We start from the raw sequence: 24,291 nt of genomic DNA on the forward strand, positions 1-24,291 counted from the left end.
AAGCTCAGGCGAGGTCTCTGCTGGAACAAAGTAGTGAGGATTTTCAGTATTTTCTCCGTGGTATTATGGAGAGAGCAACAGTTCTAAAAAGGTGTTTAATTATACAGACATTGCCTATAATGCTTCTGAAGCCAAAAACCAAGGCCGGAAATGGCCACATACGTTGCCAAAAAGAAGCTTCTTCAGTCTTGTGCCAATAGTTCATTTGTGACATCTCTGGCACATAGGTCATATGTATGCGATTTAATTAGTGCCTTTCCCACATATAGGAATCAACAGTGCTAGGTTATAAGCATGTAATTCAATTACGTCACCCCTATGTGCCACTCCCAGAACACACTTGTGTTTATTTAACCATTAGATGAACTCTGTTGCTTTTTGGGGTCTCGGTGTGAAAAAGACACACTCCAGAGGGGTGCCGTTTCTCTCACCTCGGCAAACTTTACCTTCCTGAACTTGTCTTTTGACCCGGGTGGTCACCTTTTGACCTACAAATAATACATCACTAACAGTAGAAGACCCTCATTGTGATGTCAAAAGACTCAATCCACCGTAGGAAACAAGATATAGACGATTTTAAGCAAATTTTGATTTGCAAAGCTTCCTATTTAAGAAGTCAATGGATTAACTTTAGGGGGCAAAAAATTAAATAGTCCTAGATTATTTCTCAATAGTGTCATTCGTTCGATTCCGATCATTGAACAGATTAGTGTTAAGTTGACAACAGACGTAAGGTTCATCTTTAACCCACCAAAGCTTTTAACATTGTCTAACATCTCTGGTATTAACAACCATGTCTTCTGAGCAAAGAGAAATTGGCTCTTAGGTCAGACGCCAAAATCTCATCAGTGGTATATACTATACTTTACCATCACCAAGAAAACTACACGAGAAGGGAAGAAAATCTAAACCGTCTCAGGTCCTTTTAATCCATGTTGAACTTTACTTCTGGTGATTTTCCACCAAGACTTCCAAACTCAAGGCCTTCGAACTAAATGCCAAACAGCCCACCATGCTTTCTAGATCATTTTATCTAATCTTTGGAAGCAGGAACCAGACAAGGATTTGGTTGTCTCTTCTTTTAAGTTACCTCTCCAGCTTTGTTCTTCTGGCGTTGCTGGTCTGGAGGAAGTTATGGAGAAGGCCAGAAGACAGATCAGGCAGCTTCCTAATTGCTGCATGGTAATGGCTCTTTAGAAATAGTCTCAAGAAGATGAATATGCTCAAATAAGTGTGGATAAGCTGAAAAAAATAATGAAGAAATAATATTGAAGAAAAACAAATCAGAAAACTCTTAATTTAATAAACATTTCAATTTTATACATTAAATATTTGGGTTAAACATCACTTCCACATAAAACTAATTTGTAGCTTCTGTCCAGTCTAAAAGGACCAATATATGCTAGACTAATGCTGCCCGAACCAGCCAATATTGATGGGCTCATCTGGCATTCTAGAGTGTATGGGGGTATTGGCCAACTGACTATCAGGAGAGAGGTTGATCGGCCATTGCTGAATTTGGTCTCCTGGAGATAAGCCACCAGCAAACGTGTGTCAGTGGCTTTCTCACTGGAGAACATATCTAGTGATTATTGGGGCATTGGCCAACTGACTATCGGGGGAGAGGTTGATCGACCATGGCAGAGTTTGATCTCATGGAGATAAGGCTAGTTTCACACTTGCGTTGGACGGGATCCGTAGCATTGCGTTGTGTGACGCATGCAACGGATGCGTTGCATATAGTGGCACAACGCATGCTACAGATCGTACAAAATAACGCAATCCGTTTTTTTTCCTTGACTTTACACATCTGAGCATGCACAGTTGTGTAAAGACAGCTGCGTTAACGGAATCCGTCAAATGACGCATTCTAACGGAATACGCCACCATAGGCGTCCATTATAAAAACAACGGACGCCAAACGGATTCATGCAGGTTGCGTTTTTTTGACACTCCGCCAAGCGCAGAAAAACGCTACATGCAGCGTTCCATCCGCCCGACGCAGCGTCAAAATAACGACGCTGCGTCGTCTCGTCCAGCGGATGCAATGCAGACACTTGCGTTACAGTGCGTCGTCTATACAACTCTATGGAGAAAAGCGCAGTCCGTTAACGGACTGCGCTATTCTCCATAGTGACGGAATGCGCTGAACGCAAGTGTGAAACTAGCCTAAACCACCAGGAGACGTGTATCAGCGGCTTTCTCACCGGGAACATAGGAGCACTTGGCAGAACAAGCAACCCTGTGTATGGGAGAGACAGCCAAGATGGATCGTTCAGCTGCCATCTGTCTAATGTGTGTACCTAGCTTAATTATTGAATGATGTAGCATCAGATATCTGACCAACTTGTGTTCAAGCAGACCAATATCAATCTAGTTAGAGTATTTTAGATCTGACCATCTGTCCAATTAGACCAATCCCAATTTAAAATTATAGAAACAGATATCTAACCAATGTCTGTCCAATCACACCAATACCAATCTAATTATGGAATATACTATAGATTAGGATCTGACCAACCTCTGTCCATTCAGATCAATATAATTATGGAATAGGATATCTTTGATTAACCTCTGTTTGATCAGACCAATATCAATCTAATTGAAGAATATGCTATAGAATAAGATATCTGACCAATCACAGTCCAAACAGACCAATATCAATCTAATTATTGAATAGGATACCTCACCAACCTCTGTCCAATCAGATCAATATCATCCTATTCTATAGCATATTCTATAATAAGATTTATCTGACCAACCTCAGTCCAATCAGACACTATCAATCAAAATTATAGAATATACTATAGAATTGGACAGCTGACGAACCACTGTCCAATCAGACCAATATCAATCTAATTATAGAATAGAACATCTGACTAATTTCTGTCCAATCAGACCAATATCAATCTAATTATAGTATAGGATATCTGACCAACCTTTGTCCAATCTAATTATAGAATAAAACATCTGACCAACCTCTGTCCAATCAGACCAACATCACTCTAATTATAGTATAGGATATCTGACCAGCCTCTATCCAATCATCCCAATATCAATCTAATTATAGAATTGGACATCTGACCAACCACTGTCCAATCAGACCAATATTCACTGTCCAATCAGACCAATATCAATCGAATTACAGAATTTGCTATAGAATAGGATATCTGACCAATTTCTGTCACATTAGATGAATTTCAAATTATAGAATGATCTAGAATCAGATATCTGACCAATTGGTTCAGTCAAACCATTGAAAATAATATAATGAATTGGTTAATCTATCAACTTTGTCCAATCAGACCAGTATCAGGGTATGTGCACACGTTGCTTTTTACCTGCTTTTTTGCTGCTTTTTCTTCTGCGCTGTTTAATGCCAAAATGGATGTGTTCTTCTATTCAAGCAAAGTCTATGGGAATTTGGGTTTCTTGTTCACACTATGTTGTTCAAAATGCTGCCTTTTTGTGGCAGAACTTTGGTCAAAAACTCAGCTTTGCAGTGCAAAACCCAAATGGCAAAAACAATTGACATGTTGCTTCTTTGAAAAGCTGAGTTTTTGACCAAAGTTCTGCCACAAAAAGGCAGCATTTTGAACAACATAGTGTGAACAAGAAACCCAAATTCCCATAGACTTTGCTTGAATAGAAGAACACATCCATTTTGGCATTAAACAGCGCAGAAGAAAAAGCAGCAAAAAAGCAGGTAAAAAGCAGGTAAAAAGCAACGTGCGCACATACCCTCAATCTAATTATAGAATATGCTATAGAATTGGATATCTGGCCATCATCTCCACAATATAGAATCAGATACCTGACCAGACCAACTTATGTCCAGCCAGACCAATATTAATCAAATGAAAGAATAGACTATTAAATCAGATATCTGACCAATTGGTCCAACTAAACCTATAATAAAATAATGGATTGATAATCAGATATCTTACAAACTTCTGTTAAACCAAACCAATTCCAATGTAATTATAGACTATGCAGTGGAATCATATATCTGACCAACTTCTGTCGAATATCAAACTGAAGAATGATATAGAAACCTGAACAATTTTGGGCCAGTATCATTGGAAATTGGCATGTGTAAAAGGCCAATGGATTTGATTGCAATCTGTCCCATCTGCCAAAAAAAATGGTATGACCTGCATTTGAGTTAGTCAGCCAATTCCACTGATTGTAGTGTAAAAAAACTCCTCCAATATTCCACGGAAAACTTCAATGTGACATTCGGCACAGACGTTTTGGCTCTGGTTTGACTAAATACTCAAAATGATGAAAAGCATCGAAATCCACACCTGATTCTGCCAGATGAAACAGAAGAGTAATGACAGTCCTGTGACGTATCTAATCCACCGGGTTTGGGTACACAGATGTGAGATCAGGCCACACACAGTATACCTCAGATCGAGATTGCCCATTAGATCACAGATCCCAGCAGATCACTCAGCAAGGACATCAAGTGTATGGAAGTGGGGGAATAACTCCCCTCCAGTCCCCGCATTCCAGGGGATATCAATGTGTAACTAGCGGAGGGGACCCGGCTCCAGCTTAATCTTTGAACACAAAACCACAAAGGCCTTTGTGTGCCAAGGCTACCCTGGTTATAGATTTACAGAATAGTTATGGTGCCAGAGTGAGAGTTTACACAGAGCAGCTCCTAATCAGCAGAGATAAGGAGAAGTAAACTGAAAATCACAGCAGAAAAACAAGACGAAGCCCAGAGACCAGCAGACCCTGCCGCCCCGGATGCCAGCACTGGGCAATGCCACCTCTGGATACAAATCCGCAGAGGCCTGTATATAGATGTATCTATTACTGTAAGGTCAAGCTTTCTAACGGCAAGAGCCTAAGATAAGAATCAGCCACCACGAGTAGCCACTTCAGTGTAATAAATAGCCAACCACAAGCAGCCACTGCCGTCACCATCCTGTAGGGTGCGCGTAACGGCACATGGTCAGAAATGGGTGGCCACGTTAGTATAAGAAGTAGCCAGATACTTACAGTATCTTCTATAAGTATGATACTTATACAAGTGATCCCAAATCAGTAGCCACTTCTGTACAATAGCCAGCCACATAGTCAGTATACACAGAAAAGTAACTGATCCCAAATCAGTAGCCACTTCTGTACAATAGCCAGCCACATAGTCAGTATACACAGAAAAGTAACTGATCCCAAATCAGTAGCCACTTCTGTACAATAGCCAGCCACATAGTCAGTATACACAGAAAAGTAACTGATCCCAAATCAGTAGCCACTTCTGTACAATAGCCAGCCACATACAATACCTTCTGTCACTATGCACAGAAAAGTAACTGATCCCAAACCAGTAGCCACTTCTGTGTAATAAATAGCCAGCCATATACAATATGTTCTGTCACTATGCACAGAAAAGTAATTGATCTCAAATCAGTAGCCTCTTCTGTGTAATAAATAGCCAGCCATATACAATATGTTCTGTCACTATGCACAGAAAAGTAATTGATCTCAAATCAGTAGCCTCTTCTGTGTAATAAATAGCCAGCCACATACTTTTCTGTACATAGTGACAGGTATTGCATGTGGCTGGCTATTTATTACACTGACGTGGCTACTGATTTGAGATCAGTTACTTTTATGTGCATAGTGACAGAAGATATTGTAACTGATCTCCAGTCAGTAGCCACTTCTGTTCAATAGCCAGCCATATACAATATCTTGTCACTATGCACAGAAAAGCAAGTAATCTTAAATCAGTAGCCACTTTTATACAATAAATAGCCAGCAAAATGCAATACCTTCTTTCATAATGCACATAAAGGCAAATGTACCCAAATCAGTAGCCAATTATGTTCAATGGCCAGCCACATACAATATCTTGTGTCACTATGCACAGAAACATATGTGGCTGGCTATTTATTGCACTGAAGTGGCTGCTGATTTGAAATCAGTTACTTTTATGTGCATAGTGACAGAAGATATTGTAACTGATCCCAAATCAGTAGCCAATTCTGTATAATAGCCAGCCACATAGGTGCATAGAGGCAGAAGATATTGTACGTGGCTGGCTATTACACAGAAGTGGCTACTGATTTGGGATCAGTTACAATATCTTCTGTCACTATGCACATGAAAGTAACTGATCCCAAATCAGTAGCCACTCCAAAATAATCAATAGCCAGGCCAGCTACATGCAAAGTCTACAGTCACTATGGTCCTATATATGAGAGACATACAAGAACTGGAGCCATCCAGGGCTATTCATAAAATATCCAAACTTTATTGCATATAAAGATAAAAATAGGTTTCACTTGTTACAATTTATATAAGGTGCTTGGCTATACATTGTTCATAATCTGCGTAAAGACAGGGGTACCATGCTTGCCGGCCACTGATGAATATGTTTACTTTCTTCAGTCCCTACTAATTTCACTTCTCATTATTAGGGTGGTTTTCACCCTCGCTCCCTATACTTATGTGGTTTTTCACCTTTGTCCTTTAATAGCACCTTATATAAATTGTAACAAGTGAAACCTATTTTTATCTTTATATGCAATAAAGTTTGGATATTTTATGAATAGCCCTGGATGGCTCCAGTTCTTGTATGTCTCTCATATGCCTTTGGAGTGGCGTTGATTTTGCTGCGAGATGTGCCTTGGTTCAATGTTATTTTGTCTTATGGTCCTATATATGTAGGTAAAAGTAACTGATCCCAAATCAGTAGCCACGCCAAAATAATCAATAGCCAGCTACATGCAATGTCTAGTGACTATGGTCCAATATATGCAGGTAAAAGTAACTGATCCCAAATCAGTAGCCACTTCTGTATAATAGCCAGCCACATAGGTGCATATAGGCAGAAGATATTGTATGTGGCTGGCTATTATACAGAAGTGGCTACTGATTTGGGATCAGTTACAATATCTTCTGTCACTATGCACATAATAGTAACTGATCCCAAATCAGTAGCCACTATTATAATTTATAGCCACATACAACTTCTGCTGGTATGATCCTATACAATGTAGATAAAAGCAACAGATCCCAAATTAGTAGCCATTTCTGTACAATAACTAGCCACATACAACCTCTGCAGTCACTATGATCCTATACATGTAGATAAAAGTAACTATTCCCAAATCAGTAGCCACTCCTGTACAATAAATAGCTACATACAACTTCTGCTGGTATTATGATCCTATACATGTAGATTAAAACAACAGAATCCAAATTAGTAGCCACGTCTGTACAATAAATAGCCACATCCAACCTCTGCAGTCACAATAATCCTGTAAATAAACATAAAAGTAACTGATCCTAAATCAGTAGCCACTTCTGTACAATAAATAGCCACATCCAACTTCTGCAGTCACTATGATTCCGGAAATGTACATAAAAGTAACTGATCCTAAATCAGTGGCCACTCAAGTATAATCAATAGCCACATCCAACTTCTGCAGTCACTATGATCCTGTACATGTAGATAAAAATAACTGTTCCCAAATTAGTAGCCACTTGTGTATAATAAGTAGCCAGCCTGTGTCGCGATGATCCGGAGCCCAATGAGTAGCCATTTTGGCATAGTAAGTAGCCAGCCACATGACCTAATGCTATCGGATGTGTGGACCCTCTCCTCAGACAGTGCCCGTCCCCCGTAGGACCCTCACCTGGTCACTCCCGTCCGGTATGAGCAGTGTGGGCAGCCCGTCCCGTCACCACAGATCCTCCATAGTACACCGCTCCAATGCGCCAAGCATCCTCCGTCCCGAGTAGCATCCAGTCCGTCCCGAGTGGATAGTGCCGGGCTCCAGCAGTAGATGGCCGCCCTGTGCCCGCTCCCCTCAGCACACAGCACAGCTCCCACACACACGCCGCCTGAGGTAACACATCCCAGCCTCGGCGCTCCTGCAGGTTACACGCACGAAGTGTCCACTCTCCCCCCACAGCGGCAACAATGGACTATAGGGTGCAATGCTGCAGGGAATCCCACCACAAACACCGCCCCCAGGCCCTGCTCGCCCTCCCTCCTCTGGGCTTATTCACTGCCCTCCCCCATTCTCCTCACCCTTTCACACTCAAATTAGCTAACTTCTCCCCCATCTTTGTGCGGGAGGATTAAACTGCTTCACTTTGCTGCCCAGCTCAGGGCTTTCTGAATCCCAGCATGGCTCCTGCCTCTCTATACAATAGCCCTGGACCTAATGATGACATTCCTAGCAGTTCTGTGAGGAGCCAGGGTGTCCCATTGTCACAGGCAGTGCCAGCTCCCAAACATCTTCACCCAGCAGATAGCATCATGAAGCAGGTCCTGGGTCTGAGGAAACACTGGCGCGAGTAATGGCGGCTTCTCTGCCCAGAGACCTGAAGATTTACCAATTTGTCTTAAACATATTTCTTATGCTATCACAGATATCCAACATGTGGGACATATGGTGCCTTTTTATGACCTCATGAATTTTTCTTCCACCATAGTAGAAAAAAATCACTACAGTTGTGGAATTCACCACTAATGCCAGACATAAAAATAAGAATTTGGACAAATTAAGCAGATATCCGATGGAATAATTATGACTAGTCATGAGCGAGCACAACCGTGCGTGGTACTCGTAACTTTTAGTGATAAGCGAGCACTACCATGCTCCAGTGCTCTATACTCGTAACTTAGTAAAGAGCGCGCATTAAAATGCTCAGGTACTCGTAACTAGTGATGAATGAGCACTGCCATGCTCGGGTGCTCGGTACTTGCAAGTTCTAGTGATGAGCAAATGAGCAAGCACTACCACGCTTGGGTGCCCTGTACTCGTAACGAGTGATGAGCGAGCACTACCATGCTCGAGTGCTCAATACTCACAACTTCTAGTGATAAGCGAGCACTACCATGCTCGGGTGCTCAATACTCACAACTTCTAGTTATGAGGGAGAAACCATGCTCGTGTGCTCAGTTCTCGTAACTAGTGATGAGCGAGCACTACCATGCTTGGCTGCTCGATACTCGCAACTTCTAGTAATGAGCGAGCATCACCATGCTCAGGGGCTCGGTACTCGTAACTAGTGATGAGCGAGCACTGCCATGCTCAGGTGCTCGGTACTTGCAAGTTCTAGTGATGAGCAAATGAGCAAGCACTACCACGCTCGGGTGCCCTGTACTCGTAACGAGTGATGAGCGAGCACTACCATGCTCGAGTGCTCAATACTCACAACTTCTAGTGATAAGCGAGCACTACCATGCTCGGGTGCTCAATACTCACAACTTCTAGTTATGAGGGAGAAACCATGCTCGTGTGCTCAGTTCTCGTAACTAGTGATGAGCGAGCACTACCATGCTTGGCTGCTCGATACTCGCAACTTCTAGTAATGAGCGAGCATCACCATGCTCAGGGGCTCGGTACTCGTAACTAGTGATGAGCGAGCACTACTGTGCTTGGGTGCTCGATACTCACAACTTCTAGTAATGAGCAAGCAGGGGCTCGGTACTCGTATATAGTGATGAGCGAGCACTGCCATGCTCGGTACCCACAAGTTCTAGTGATGATGGAGCACTACCATGCTCGGGTTCTCGATACTCACAACGTCTAGTGATGAGCGAGCATTACCATGCTTGAGTGCTTGGTACTCGTAACTAGTAACAAGCGAGCACTACCATGCTTGGGTGCTCGGCACTCGTAACTTCTAGTGATGAGTGTGCAATGCCATGCTCAAATGCTCAATACTCACAACTTCATGCTCGGTACTCGCAACTTCTAGTGTTGAGTGAGCACTACCATGCTCAGGTGCTCGGTACTCGTAACATCTAGTGATGAGCGAACACTGCAATGCTCGGTACTCACAAGTTCTAGTGATGAGGGAGCACTACCATGCTCAGTACTCGCAACTTCTAGTGATGAGGGAACACTAACATGCTCGGGTGCTCGGTACTTGTAACATCTAGTAAGGAGCGAGCACTACCATGCTCGGATGCTCGGTAATCGTACCTTCTAGTGATGAGCAAGTGCCACTGTGCTCAAGTGGTCAGTACTCGTACCTACTAGTGATGAGGGAGCACTACCATGCTCGGGTGCTCAGTACTCGTACCTTCTAGTGATGAGCGAGCACTACCATGCTTGGGTGCTTGGTACTGGGAACTTCTAGTGATGAGCGATCACTACCATGCTCAGGTGCACGGTACTTGTACCTTCTAGGGATGAGCGAGCACTACCATGCTGAGGTGTTCGGTACTTGTAGCTTGTAGTGATGAGTGAGCACTACCATGCTCGGGTGCTCAATACTCACAACTTCTAGTGATGAGTTAGCACTACCATGCTGGGGTATTGTACCTTCTAGTGATGAGCAAGCACTACCATGCTCAGGTGCTCAGCACTCCTGTCTTCTAGTGATGAGGGAGCACTACTATGCTCGGGTGCTCTGTACTCGTAACTTCTAGTCATAAACAAACACTACCATGCTTGGGTGCGCGGAAATCGTACCTTCTAGTGATGAGTGTGCACTACCATGCACAGTACTCGTAATTAGTATTGATGAGCGGGCACTACCATGCTCAGGTGCTCGGTACTTGTAACGTCTAGCAAAGAGCGAGCACTACCATGCTCTGGTGCTCAGTTTTCAAATGAGCAATTGATGCTCGGAAGGGCACAACTCATGAGTATAATGAAAGTCATTTTTCCTCTCACAGAATTAACAGTGAGAGGTGTGGAGCTGTGGAAAGCACTTCGCAGTCTTTGTCATTTCAGTGGCTGCCTATGCAGTGTGCAGCAGTCGATTAGAGTCTGTCATTGTCTGATGCGTTCTGCATAGACAGCGACTGAAATTACAAAGCTCACTTTGTGATACTGAGAGCTTTGTTATCTTAGTGGCTGCCTATGCAGAGTGCAGCAGAAGACATTGTTATTGTCTGCAGCACTCTGCATAGGCAGTGTCCAAGATGACAAAGCTCATTTCATATTGAGAGGTTTTTTTATCACAGAAACTGCCTATGCAGTGTGCAGCAGTTGAGTTTGTTAGGCGGGCTTCACATCAGCGGTATTCTGCCGGAATGCCGAATCCATCAGAAATGTGGTACAGTTCAATACAGTTAAATGGAATTGCAGAAAGATAAGGTCACATGCGGTCACATTCGGCTGTGGCCACATGTGACCACGTGACCTTATCTTCCCGCGATTCCACTGTATTGAACCGTACCGCATTTCTGACGGATCTGGCATTGCGGCAGAGTACTGCTGATGTGCGTGCAGCCTTATTGTGTGCAGTGTCCAAGATGATAAAGCTCATTTCATACTGAGAGCTTTCTTATCACAGTAACTGCCTATGTAGTGTGCAGCAGTTTAGTTTGTTATTGTGTGCAGCACTCTGCATAGGCAGTGTCCAAGATGACAAAGCTCATTTCATACTGAGGAGTTTTGTTTTCTCAGCTGCTACCTATGCTGTGATTTTCATAGGAAGAGGTGGCACCAACTTAGATGTCATAGCTGCTTTAGGGTATGTTCATGTCGCGGGCGGGGAGGACGCCGTCGCTGCTGTGCTCTCGCTAACGCTCGGGTCCGGCGCTGCTGCGGCTGCTGCTGCTGCTGCTCGGTGTCTCGAGCGGTGGGCTGGATCCGGGGACTCGAGCGGCGCTCCTCGCCCGTGAGTGAAAGGGGTGGTTGGTTTGGGGGATTTAGTCCGTGACGCCACCCACGGGTCGTGGTGAAGATAGGCACCACCGCTGCTAATGACGGGGATCCTGGGAGCGATGGTAAGGAGCAGCTGGGATGTTGTTTTCCCCTCCATGGGTAGGGGTCGGTGGTCCCGGGGCCCGGTGATGTTGTGGGGAGGAGGCAGGATCGGTGAGGTGCAGGGTTGCGGGGACAGCGCGGCGCGGTGCCGGATGGCACGGGTGTACTCACTCAGCAACTTAGGTACAAAGTCCTCGGTAAACCAAACGGCTGGATGGACGGGTCCTGCAGCCGGCTGCAGTGCTTCTCCCCGGACAGGGGATGGCGGCTGTCTTTCCCTGCACCTTAATGTTCTCTTTCTGACTACTATGGATTCCCAACGGTAGTCTGCTCCCCGGTGTATGGGTACTGGAGGAGCCCGTTTGCCTGCAGACGCTGGCCCTTGGGTCTCTAGCCTTAGGCGGTAGCTGTATACCCTCACGGTGTGGGCTGTTGCCTTCAATCGGGACTTTTGCTGTTGTGAAACCCCTGGGGTTCCGGTCACATTCGGATCTGACTATTGTCGGCGGCTCCAAGCCTGGTCGGGGTCCGATGGCCCTGCCTGTGTGTGCTGGCTTCACTTCGCTCCCCGGTCGGTACCGGCGGGCCGTCGCCCGTCCCCGGTCCTACGGTTCCGCGTTGCTCCACCACTCCTGCAGACAGCCACCACCGTCTGCCAACCTTGCTGTCAGTGCCTGGGCCACAAACCCAGACACCCAAGTGCTTACTCCTCTCACTTCAAACTCCTACACTGTTCTGTCACTTTTCCCGCCTCCAGGCCTGTGAACTCCTCGGTGGGTGGGGCCAACTGCTTGGCTCTGCCCCACCTGGTGTGGACATCATCAGACACTGGAGGGAGGCAACAAGGGTTTTTGTTTGGCTGGTGTCCCTGTCTAATGGGGGTGGGGGGTGTTTGTATGTTATTTGTGATGACCTGGCTAGGCCAGGGCGCCACATTCACACATCAGGTTTTTTTTGCTGTGCGGCACAATCCGGCGCTTTTCTGAAAAACCGGATGCGGCAACAGCTTTCGCCGCATCCGTTTTTTCCCCCATAGACTTGCATTAGCGCCGGATTGTGCCGCATGGCCTTGCGTTGCGTTCGTTTTTTGCCTTATGCGGCATATTTAGCCGGTGTTGCGGCCAGATAAAACGTTGCATGCTGCATTTTTTGCTGCGGCAAAAAAACGCATTGTGCCAGATCTGGCGCAATGCGGCACCATTTACAATGCAAGCCGGATGCTTTTTTTTTAACTACGCATGCTCAGTATTAAACCAGATCCAGCAAAAAACGGACGGGCCGCATGGAAAAACTTATGCAATGCATACGTTTTTTTCTCCTGCATCCGTTGCATAGGTTTTTGAGCAGGATTCGGCCAGACAGAAAAAAACTGATGTGTGAACTTAGCCTTAATCATTCAGTTTTTTGGGGGGGAGGAAGACAGTCATTACACCCCCTGAATAAGTGAGGGTGGTGAAGTGCTCTTTTTTTCATGTGGAAAAAGAAAATAAAAATAGTCAATTCTTGAGGATTTCTTCTTGAATATATGCTTGGCTATAAGCTGCGGCCACCACCACCGGGCTCTTATATACGGCATTCTAACATGCTGTATATAAGAGCCCAGGCCGGGGGTATAACAGAAAAAACACTTTACAATACTTACCTACCTGTCGCGCGGTTGGTCATATGGGTGTTTCCGTTGTCCGGCTCCGCCTCTTTCGGCCATCTTTGTCCTCTTTCTGAAGCCTGAGTGCATTACGCGGCTACGTCATACACACTCGCCGGTCCTGCGCAGGCGCACTACAATACTTTCATCTGCCCTGCTCAGGACCTGAATGTTGGCGAGTGTGTATGACGTCAGACGCGTCATGCACCGCGGCTAGAGAAGAAGGAGAACAAAGATGGCCAAAGAGGCGGTGCCGGCACCAGAGACGCCCATCTGGCCCACAGCGCAACCGTTAGGTAAGTGTTTTTTTATGTTATACCCCCGGCCTGGGCTCTTATATATAACATGTTAGAATGCTGTATATAAGAGCCCGGTGGTGGTGGCCGCAGCTTATAGGCCAAAAATGTGGTGACAGGTTCCCTTTAAAGCGGATTCACTTCAACATGCGCATGAAATACTCTGTGAACATAACTTTTGGTTTGAAGTGTCAAGATTATAATCTACACCATGAGGATGTGTCACTTCTTTCTTTTTCTGCAGTGAACCTAGTTGGAAATAAATTCACAAAAAAACAAACAGCAATGTGGATTTCTTATTGAAATCAATAGGTAGAATCTTCAGAGAATATTTGTAGCATTTTTTTTATGTGGATTTTGTAGCAGGTCCACTTCCAAATCAATGTAAAAAAAAAACAAAAACAAAAAAACCCCTCTGTGTTAATATACCCTTAGATCTCATTCATTCTGACGTTCATCATTATTCATATATGGTAATAAAAAAAATACGGTCATCAGTGTTTAGGTTCAGTGTTTGGTCCATGTGTTAGTTTTTACCATCAGTCCTTTTCTCTTAAGAAGAAAAGAATTAAATGACAAAGCTTCTCTGAGGGTTCCTGCTTTTATGCCTTGATTCTGCATTAAATAAAAGCAACATGTTAATAAAAATAAGTTACATCTGGGTCTGGTTTTTTTTTTAACATTGGATTCTATGGAAAACGGATCCGTTAACAAATTGCAATTTCTCTTGCATTTGAAACTGATCAAGTAAGCAAAAAATGGATCCTTAACAAATGAAAGAAATAACAGATGGCTAGCTAACAGATCAGTTTTCCATAGATTCCAATGAAAAAAAAATGGATCAAGATGAAATCAGTTATTAAAAATGGACAAAAAAAAGTTGTGTCTGCACATCTTTATTACCAAAGGATTGCTGCTATATCAGTTGATTACTGGACATGTGAACAGAGTTGTACTGTGCTCTCACAAGGCGTATGAACCCACTGCTGCTGCAAAAAAAAAAAAAATCACATAAAAAAATACAACCTTATCAACACATGATGAGATTACCAAAGCCAGGGGTGGGATTCAAATTTTTAATAACAGGTTGTCTGTAAACCCCACCCACTTGAAAACCACACCCATTCTGTAACCACACCCATTTTTGTTAGCCACACCCATTTTCATGCACTTTCTTTAACCAAAAAATACAAGTAATTTAAAGTAAAATCTCTTTCCCCTTCTTCCCCTCCTATACCTTCACTCTCCTGTCCAGTACCGGTTTTTCCAGTCACTGTCAGTCATATTGTATTAAACGGTTTTTCTACAATTTTTAAAAATTATTACTAAAGGAGCCCTGCTAAAATTGAAACGGACGACCTTCCCCATACAGATTTCATCCCATGTGGCTGCATTTCTAGTGCAGATCCCATCCCATGTGGCTCCTTTCCCCCTACAGATCCCATCCCATGTGGTCTCTTTCCCCTGCAGATTCCATCCCATTTTGGCGTCTTTCCCTGCAGATCCCATCCCATTATGGCCTCTTTCCCCTGCAGATGCCATCCCATTATGGCCCTGCAGATCCCATCATGGCCTCTTTCCCCAGCAGATCTCATCCCATGTGCTCCTTTTCCCCTGCAGATTCTGTCCCATATGGCTCCTTTTCCATTATAGTTCCCATCTTATGTGGCTCGTCTCCCCTGCAGATCTCATCCCATGAGGCTCCTTTTCCCATATAGTTCCCATCTTATGTGGCCTCCTCTCCCCTGCAGATCTCGTCCCATGTGGCTCCTTTTCCCATATAGTTACCATCTTATACATTTCCTCTCCCCTGCAGATTCTTGTCTCCTTGCATCTTCGGCTCACTGAGTGCTTACCTGCTCCAAGCATCGGCGGCCTCTCTTATTTCTTCCATTCTCCTCCGCGGCACTCTGCAGGCACACTGACGCTGGCAGGCGGCAGCAGGATGAGCAACCTCACCACACTGCCGTGGCCTCTGCAGCATTAGCACGTTGCTGCATGCCAGGTCAGGGAGCAGACAGTCTCCACTGAACCCGGAAGTGCGGTGTGTACGTGTGACGCCCTGGACAAGCCAGGGGCCACAGGTAACAACACACACACACCCCCACCCCCAGCAGTTCAACAGCAGACATCTCCAGTGAGACCTGATTTCTTCCTCGGGTTCAGACAGACACACCAGGTGGGCGGAGTCAGGCAGATGGGCACGCCCACCGAGGAGTTTAGCTGGCCTGAGGCAGGAAACTAGGGCAGGCAAGTCCAGGCAGAGGAAGAGAGAGGAGGTCTGCAGAGAGGCAGACGCAGACTGGGACCTAGGTTGGAGCCTAGGTCCCTCGTGTAGCCAGTGAGGCAGATGGTAGTGGCCGTCTGCAGGAGCCGGGAAGACAGTCTTGGTGGAACCGTAGGTAGCCGGGACAGGATAGTGGCCCGTCCGGTACCGAACCGGGGAGCCAGCTGGAAACCGGAGCACAGGAGGAGCATACACGAAGGTGAAGGAAAGGACTTACACTACCAACCTGGGGTCAGGGGAAAAACACCGCAGCCGCCTGTGGGACCCGTCCATCCAGCCATTTGTTTGACCAGAGACTCCGTGTGGATTACTGGCTGAGTGAGTACCACTGTGCCGTGCGGCACAGCGCTGCCCCCGTGACCATGCACCTCACCAGGCCCCGTAACCCGCCTGCCATCCATCCCTACCTCTCACCGGGCCCCGGGACCACCAACCCCCCTACCCACGGAGGGGAGAACCAACATCCAAGCTGCTCCCTGTCATCACTCCCGGGATCCCCGTCCAGAGCAGCGGTAGTGTCACAACCTCACCACAACCGTGGGTGGCGTCACGGACTATATCCCTAAACACACACCAACCTCCCTTTTCACTCACGGGCGAGGAACGCCACTCGAGTCCCCGGGATCCAGCCCACCGCTCGAGCCACCACCGAGCAGCAGCAGCAGCCGGACCCGAGTAGTGGGTGAGCGCAGCGTCCCCTCCTCCGCCCGCAACATACGGAGGTACGGAGATTCATTTGTGTTAGTGTCTTAGAGACACTAACACAAGTGAATACAGAGAACTGGATCACCGGAACTGTTTCTTGCCGGTTTGGTGAACCGGCTGCTATATTAACAACCAGTTCGCCCGAACCTGATCGAACCAGCTGAATCCCACCCCTGACCAAAGCACTAGCAAGATGCAGCAAACCGCCATGATAAAGGCGGGGACAACACAAGTGCAAAATACTGATGAAACAGCCACTCACAACCTACCATTCATCAAGGAGGTGGCTGCTAACATTATGTCGCGGGCGGGGAGGGTGCTGCACTCACCCACTGCTCGGGTCTGGCTGCTGCTGCTGCTCGCTCGGCCGGTGGCTCGAGCGGTGGCCCGGATCCCGGGGACTCGAGCGGCGCTCCTCGCCCGTGAGTGAAAGGGGTGGTTTGGTTTAGGGATATTGTCCGTGACGCCACCCACGGTTTGTGGTGAGGTTGGGACACCACCGCTGCTCTGTACGGGGATCCCGGGAGCGTTGACAGGGAGCAGCTGAGATGTTTTCTCTCCTCCATGGGTACGGGGGGGGTTTGGTGGTCCCGGGGCCCGGTGGTGGAGGTCGGAAGGTGGGTTGCGGGGCCTGGCCGGGTGCAGGGTCGCGGGGCAGCGCAGTGCCAGACGGCACGGTGGTACTTACTCAGCCAGTAACGCACACGGAGTCTCTGGTAAAACAAACGGCTGGATGGACGAGTCCCACAGACGGCTGCAGCGGTCACTCCCGGTAGGTTGGCGGTAACTGTCTCTCCCTGCACCAGTGTTCTGTTCTCGGCCCCAATGGCTTCCCACTGATAGCCCGCTCCCCAGCGGTATGTTGGCTAAGGGAGCCCTTCATTTGCCCGCAGGCTCTGGCCCTGGGAGCTCTAGCTCTGGCAGTAGCTTTATCTCCCTCACGGTTTGGCCGCTTGCCTTCAGTCGGGTCTTTACTGCTGGGAAACCCCGGAGGTTCCCGTCGCTGACGGATTTGACCGGTTTTACGGCGACTCCTAGCCTGGTCGGGGTCCGTAGGCCCTGCCGGATGGTGCTGGCTTCTCTTCGCTCCCCGATCCGGTACCGGCGGGCCACCGCCCGTCCCCGGTCCTTACGGTTGTACGTCAATCGGCCTCTCCTGCAGACGGTCACCACCGTCTGCCAACCTTGCTGTTTCTGTGCCCGGGCCACATACCCGGACATGGCCAGTCAGTTCCTCTACTATTCCTTCCCCTGACTCTCACTCTCTACTCTCTCAACTGTTCTTCCTTCCTTTTCCCGCCTCCAGGACTGTGAACTCCTCGGTGGGTGGAGCCAACCGCCTGGCTCCGCCCCACCTGGTGTGGACATCAGCCCCTGGAGGGAGGCAACAAGGATTTGTGTCTGACCTTGATGTTCCTAACCGGGGTGTGGGGTGTGTTGTTGCAGTACTTGTGACGTCCTGGCTTGTCCAGGGCGCCACAATTACACATGCACACAGATGAGGCTTGTATAGGGCACTGGTCACACAGGTCCAATACCATTCATCTTTTTATTACACATTTTCCATATTTATGCAGGATGCAGGCCTTCTAGTGTTGTTTGGGTGTATTAGGGTGTCTGTCCTGTGGGGTGCACTTATATAGTGCTGGGCAGCCAGACTGATATAATAGTATGGGTGTCAGCAATAGGCTATAAGCCAGACACTGTGCATCACATGTACCTATGTGACTGGCGTCCTATACAAGCTTTATCTGCGTGCATAATACTAGCAGCCACCTTCTCCATGAACTGGTAGGTTGTTTCATCAGTATTTTGCATGTGCTGCCTCCACCTTTATCATGGGGCCTGTTGCCTTGTGTTGGTAAGGTTGTATCTTTTTATGTGCGATTTTTTTGAATATGTCCTAATATGAGCTGCCATTATGGAATACTAGCAACTCAGTATGTCTGGAAGGATTCTCACCTAGATGCATACAAAAGATGGCTACCTGATCCACGGCATCGGGCCTCCACCGCTCCTGCGGCCGGAGTGGCGCCCGCTGCATCCGCATCACCCTGATCTGGAGGGGGTAGCGCTCCTGCGCTCCCATCATCCGGCACGGACATCTTCCTGTTCCCACCTTGGTTTTCGATAGCAATCACTCTAGCGCAGGGGATCGCTGGGAACTTCCAGGTCCGGCCACTAAGGACGAGGGGCGGAGCTTCAGCTTTGCGCTCTTTTGGTGGGGAAGATGGCGGAGTTTTCCTTTCTAGGTGCCAAAATGGCAGAAAATGGTAGCAACAAGGCTTCAACACCACAGTTCGAATTTTTCAAGATGCACGTCATCCAGGTTAGTGGGCCCAGTCCGATCCTGTTCATGATGCCAAGGTTTTTGAAGGTGTGCCACCCCTGCAGCAGTCGAACTGCTCGAATCCGGGGTTGCTGTGGCTCGAGGGTCTCTGGACTCAGGGGCTTGCGGCCACTTCAAATGAAAAGGGGGGGTTATTTACAAGGGAGAATTTGTGACGCCACTCGTGTTTCGCGGTAAGGGAAGTACCGCTGCTGCTGATGGGAGTACCCGGGGGAGATGGAGTGGGGCAGCCAGATGGAGATCCCTCCATGGGTAGGGGAGACCCCGGGACTCTGGAGATAAGTGGCGGACAGCGTTGTGTGCAGGCTATACGGGCAGGCAGGACACAGGGTGTGCAGTGTACTCACTCAGGTTGTGTAGACGTTGGTGCAATCATTAAACAGACTCTGACACAGAAGTAAACCAAGTCTTTGGGTGCCGCTGCCACTCTGGGGAGCCTGTCCGGGTGTCCGTTTCCGCTGGTATTACTTAGTGGTCCAGAGCCTGCCTCCATGCACAATTTGTAAATTTTCCTAAGTGACCCTTCAGTCTGAAGCTATAGTGATATAGTGAAGCTGTGCTATCGATGGCTGACACTTGGGATTTCTGTAGGCTGCATAAGTTGGAAAGCCCTATCCCCCTCGTTTTGTTGGTGCCTTCGATCTCTGAGCTCTTGGGGAAAGTTCATAAAGAGACTATCCTCCACAGGTGAATTATCAGGTTGCGTGAAGCTACTCCCTGATCTAGGGTCCTGTACCCTTCCGTGCTCGGTACCGGTCTGGTTACTGGACTTTTCGGTGCCGACCGTTCTCCAAAATTAAGTCAGTACACCCTTTTCCAATACCCTGCGACCGAGTCTCTGACTCCTCTGGTCCCAGACCACCGTCTGCGACCCAACTAAGGTCACACAGGGAGCTCCTCACTCTCTGAGGTCCACTACTGAACTGACTTCCTCCCTCCCACCAGTCTGCCTGACCCCTAGGCGGGTGTCCCTTATCCAGCTAGACCACCCACTGGTGTGCCTGACAGGGTGTGGTGGGAGGTGTGGTTACGATTTGAGTGCTGATGGAAGCAATACCATTGTGTAGGAACCCAGAACCATGGAGGGTGAGTTCTGCACCATAAGAGACATAGGTGCAGTTCCCTGTGACACCCTGATAGAGTCAGGGGCGTCACATATACACTTTCTTGCCAACATCTGTTCCTTCTGACCTCTACAAACATATGCACAGTGGGATGTATGCATGCATTTGTAAAGGGGTACTGGACTCATATGCCCCGCCCCTGAAGACCCCAATCCACGTAGAGAGTAATGTACATAATGTTGATGTGTTTATGCATATGTTGCACATGTAGCTATTCACTGGCCGGTTTTAGGTACTGCTTCTTGGCAAGATGTTAAAGGCTGCTTAGTGACAGGAGGAGCAAGAGAGTGAACAGTTAAGAACACTGGGAGGAGTTTGGAACAATATATAGCGAGGCAGAGAAAAAGTAAGAGAAAATGAGAACTAGTAGCATACCTCCCAACTTTAGAAGAACAGAAATCAAACATTTTGATCACACCCCTAGCCACATCACCAAGCCACACACTTTTGGTAGTGAGGTGCCACAAATGTAACAGTGGGAACCCAAACCCCGGTATATCCGTGCCAGTAAGTACACCAGCACCTTCAGGCCACACACACAACCCCAACACTAAACTGGTAGACTGCCTAGCAACAGGTAAAAGGGATGGGCACTGACTGTATAGTTGCCACCCAATCTGTAGGAAGAGACCCAGCAAGGGGAGGGGCCAGTAGTCAGTTGGAAAGTTGGTGGGAGGAAGTGGTGTTCAGTGAGTCAGTGAACGGAAGTCTTTTAGGAGTAAAGTGAGGAGAGGAGAGTAGTAGTCGGAGGAGTGAAGGTACAGAAAGAAAGGAAAAGACCTGCAGTATCAACGGAGTGCTGTAGCAGGAGTGGGGGACTATGGAGTAAGGGACCAGGACTCCAGGGACCGTGAGTTACCTGTGGAAGTGGAAAACTCCAGGGACCACAGGGCGCCTGTGGAAGGCTGGAACCTAGGCTTACAGGACTCAGCAGGAGGCAGGGTGCAGACCCTAGGACAGCGAGACACTGGTCAACTGTTAAATCTGCCAGGCGAGAAGATCTCCAGGGTCCATCGCTAACCCAAGAGTCTGAAGCACAAGCAAGGAAGAGGGGACAGGAGACTGAACCCCTTAAATAGTCCAGGCTGCCTGCAGTAGGACCAAGACAGAAACGGAGGGGTTCCCAAGCAACTTTAGGCCCCGGGAGCCCATCAACAACAAGTGTGCATGGAGGACAGCCAACCCAGGTCACAGCTGGCATGGAGAACAAGGGGAGCGGGAACACCTGCAACCGGCACCAGAGGGTCCAAACACTCTAGTAAAAACAAGTCAAGTTAAAACTGCAATACCGGTGTGGACTGTTTCCTTCTCGCCTCCGTGCCCTCACACTGACTGTTCCCCACTACAATCCCCATCATCCACTGCTGGGTTCCAGCCCTGCTGGCGGAGGGACCACAACACTTAGGCTGCACTACTCCATAAGCCCCAGCAGAACCCTGCAGCGGCAGCTTCAAACAACCTGGCCGCACACCGCAAGTGGCGTAGTCGACAAACTCTTTATTTTTATTTCTCCCTTTTCTTTTATTTTAACCCCTTTTTATTCGGACCGACCCCAAGAGTCATGGAACTGGGCATTGGCCGCGACCACAATTCCCCTGAGTGTCACACACGCCCGGGACCGAGTACCCCACAGCCCTGGGGCGTCACACATTCATATCACACGTTGCATAAAACGTCTGTCTTTTATTTTCTACAGGTGTTCGCACCAAACTACACAATACTAATCATCACTTGTTATTGCATCTCTGCTGCATTTTTATGCCTTTTCCCCATTATTTTATGCGTTTTTGGTGCAGATGTGATTATGAGTTTTCAAGTGTTTTTTTGTTTATAGTACAGAAATGCTTTGATTCTGCACTTAAAAACGTAACTGCAGTTTTTTCCATGCATTTTTTTTTGTTTTTTTTTAAGCTCCACATAGAAGCCACTAAAGGAAAAAAAAGCACCAAAACCACAGAGTTCATAATCGTCTTTTCATGAAATCACATCCATTTTGCTTTGGCAGTACAGAGCAGAATATACCGTATGTGCAAAAAAACGGCATCGCTACATGTGAACGCAAATTAAATGTCTAAGTAAAGTGGATGTGATTTCATGAAATCTCTGCCCGCTGTCTTCACTGCTTTCAATGATGACAAAAAAGATGCAAAAACGCTGAAGAATTGACATGAGGCGTTCTTAAAAAAAGCAGCATTTTGTCATTTCAGTCAGGGGAAAAAAGGATGTCTGTGTGCATGAGATTTCTGGAATTTCATAGGATTTGCTGGTACTGTTACAAAACAGCTTTTTAGTAGCAAGGATTGGTATAAAACCAATGAATAAATCATGCAAAAAAAAAAAAACACACCAAAAACACGCTGTGTGAACATCACCTTAAAGAGTTATACTCATTGGGGAAATTTATAGCATATCCACAAGGAAGATGCATGTATTGTGGTTCGTGATGGGGTGCATCTCGGGATAAAAACGGAGTGCTTAAACTGTCTGATTTTTAAATCCAAAATGCACTGAGTGGATTTACAGTGTCCTCTAATTGTGCTTCTGCTCAGGGGACCTCCCTGCTGAGGTCAGAGCAAAGTATTGTAATGCAGATGCGCTGAGAAAGTCAAAAGGTCCAGTCACACTAAGCAACTTACCAGCGATCCCAACAACGATAGGGATCGCTGGTAAGTTGCTAGGAGGTTGCTGGTGAGATGTCACACTGCGACGCTCCAGCGATCCCACCAGCAACCTGACCTGGCAGGGATCGCTGGAGCGTGGCTACACGAGTTGCTGGTGAGCTCACCAGCAACCAGTGACCAGCCCCCAGCGCCGCGTGGAAGATGCTGCGCTTGGTAACTAAGGTAAATATCGGGTAACCAACCCGATATTTACCTTGGTTACCAGCGCACGGAGCTACACGTGCAGAGAACAGGGAACAGCGCACACTGAGAGCTGGCTCCCTGCTCTCCTAGTTACAGCACACATCGGGTTAATTACCCGATGTGTGCTGCAGCTAAATGTGCACAGAGCAGGGAGCAGCGCACAATGCTTAGCACTGGCTCCCTGCTCTCCTAGCTACAGCACACATCGGGTTAATTAACCCGATGTGTCCTGCAGCTACATGTGCACAGAGCAGGAGCCGGCACTGACAGTGAGAGCGGTGGAGGCTGGTAACAAAGGTAAATATCGGGTAACCAAGGACAGGGCTTCTTGGTTACCCGATGTTTACTGTGGTTACCAGCCTCCACAGAAGCCGGCTCCTGCTGCCTGCACATTTAGTTGTTGCTCTGTCGCTGTCACACACAGCGATCTGTGCTTCACAGCGGGACAGCAACAACTAAAACATGGCCCAGGACATTCAGCAACAACCAACGACCTCACAGCAGGGGCCAGGTTGTTGCTGGATGTCACACTAAGCAACATCACTAGCAACATCACAAAAGTTGTTCGTTAGCAGCGATGTTGCTAGCGATGTTGCTTAGTGTGACGGGGCCTAAAGAGTGCTGATGATCTTTAACCCCTTAACAACCGCGGGCAGTAAAATTACGTCCCAGTGGTCATAGTGGTAATCCCACAAAGCTGCCGCAGCCAGCTGGGGGGATCCGCACACATGTCAGCTGATTTGTACAACTGACGTGTGCCTGGCACAAGCAGATCCACGATCTGCCCGTACGTGTTAACCCCTTAAATGGCGCTGTCAAAATGTGAAGTGATCACATGGATCCGATGGCTGTCATGGTAGCACAGGGTCATGTGATGACTCCTGTAGCTCACATGAATCACTTCCTGTTTCACATGGCCGAGAGCTGTGAGAGACAGGAGATTAGTATATCTGGTGTTCACAGCTGTGTAGCTGTGATCAGCAGATATGGATGAGCAATCAGACTGCTGATCCTTATAGTCCCCTAGGGGTACTAGTAAAATAAAAAAAAGTAAAAAAAAAAGTTTAGAAAAATAAAAATATACTAAAGGTTACCCCCCCTTTCGCCCCATTGAAAATTAAAGGGTTATATAAATATATATAAATATATATATATATATATATATGTATATATTACACATTTGGTATCACCGCGTTCAGAAATGCCCGATCTATCAAAAAATAAAATCAATTAATCTGATCATTACATAGCATTGCAGCAAAAAAAGTTCCATACACCAAAATTGTGTTTTGACTGCAGCAAATTTTGAGTAAATAATGCA

At 47.1% G+C, this 24,291-nt stretch overlaps 1 protein-coding gene across 3 annotated transcripts in view; it reads right to left on the minus strand.

The window, feature by feature from the left end:
• FGFR4 (fibroblast growth factor receptor 4) overlaps positions 1-7,964 on the minus strand; it is a 55,724-nt gene extending 47,760 nt beyond the window's left edge. For 2 of the 3 annotated variants that reach the window (XM_075344644.1, XM_075344643.1), the window contains exons 1-3: positions 7,659-7,964; positions 1,091-1,242; positions 1-20 (exon numbers count right to left, since the gene is read on the minus strand). The exon at positions 1-20 is cut by the window's left edge and continues 235 nt beyond it. In XM_075344644.1, coding sequence (XP_075200759.1) covers positions 1-20; positions 1,091-1,181 — 111 coding nt within the window. In that variant the 5' untranslated portion in view covers positions 1,182-1,242; positions 7,659-7,964. The remainder of the gene's footprint in view (positions 21-1,090; positions 1,243-7,658) is intronic. The other variant, XM_075344645.1, reaches the window with a different exon arrangement.
• Positions 7,965-24,291: the final 16,327 nt, after the last annotated feature.

This window comes from Anomaloglossus baeobatrachus, chromosome 4 (genome assembly GCF_048569485.1).
Source record: "Anomaloglossus baeobatrachus isolate aAnoBae1 chromosome 4, aAnoBae1.hap1, whole genome shotgun sequence".
In the NCBI taxonomy this organism is placed as follows: domain Eukaryota; kingdom Metazoa; phylum Chordata; class Amphibia; order Anura; family Aromobatidae; genus Anomaloglossus; species Anomaloglossus baeobatrachus.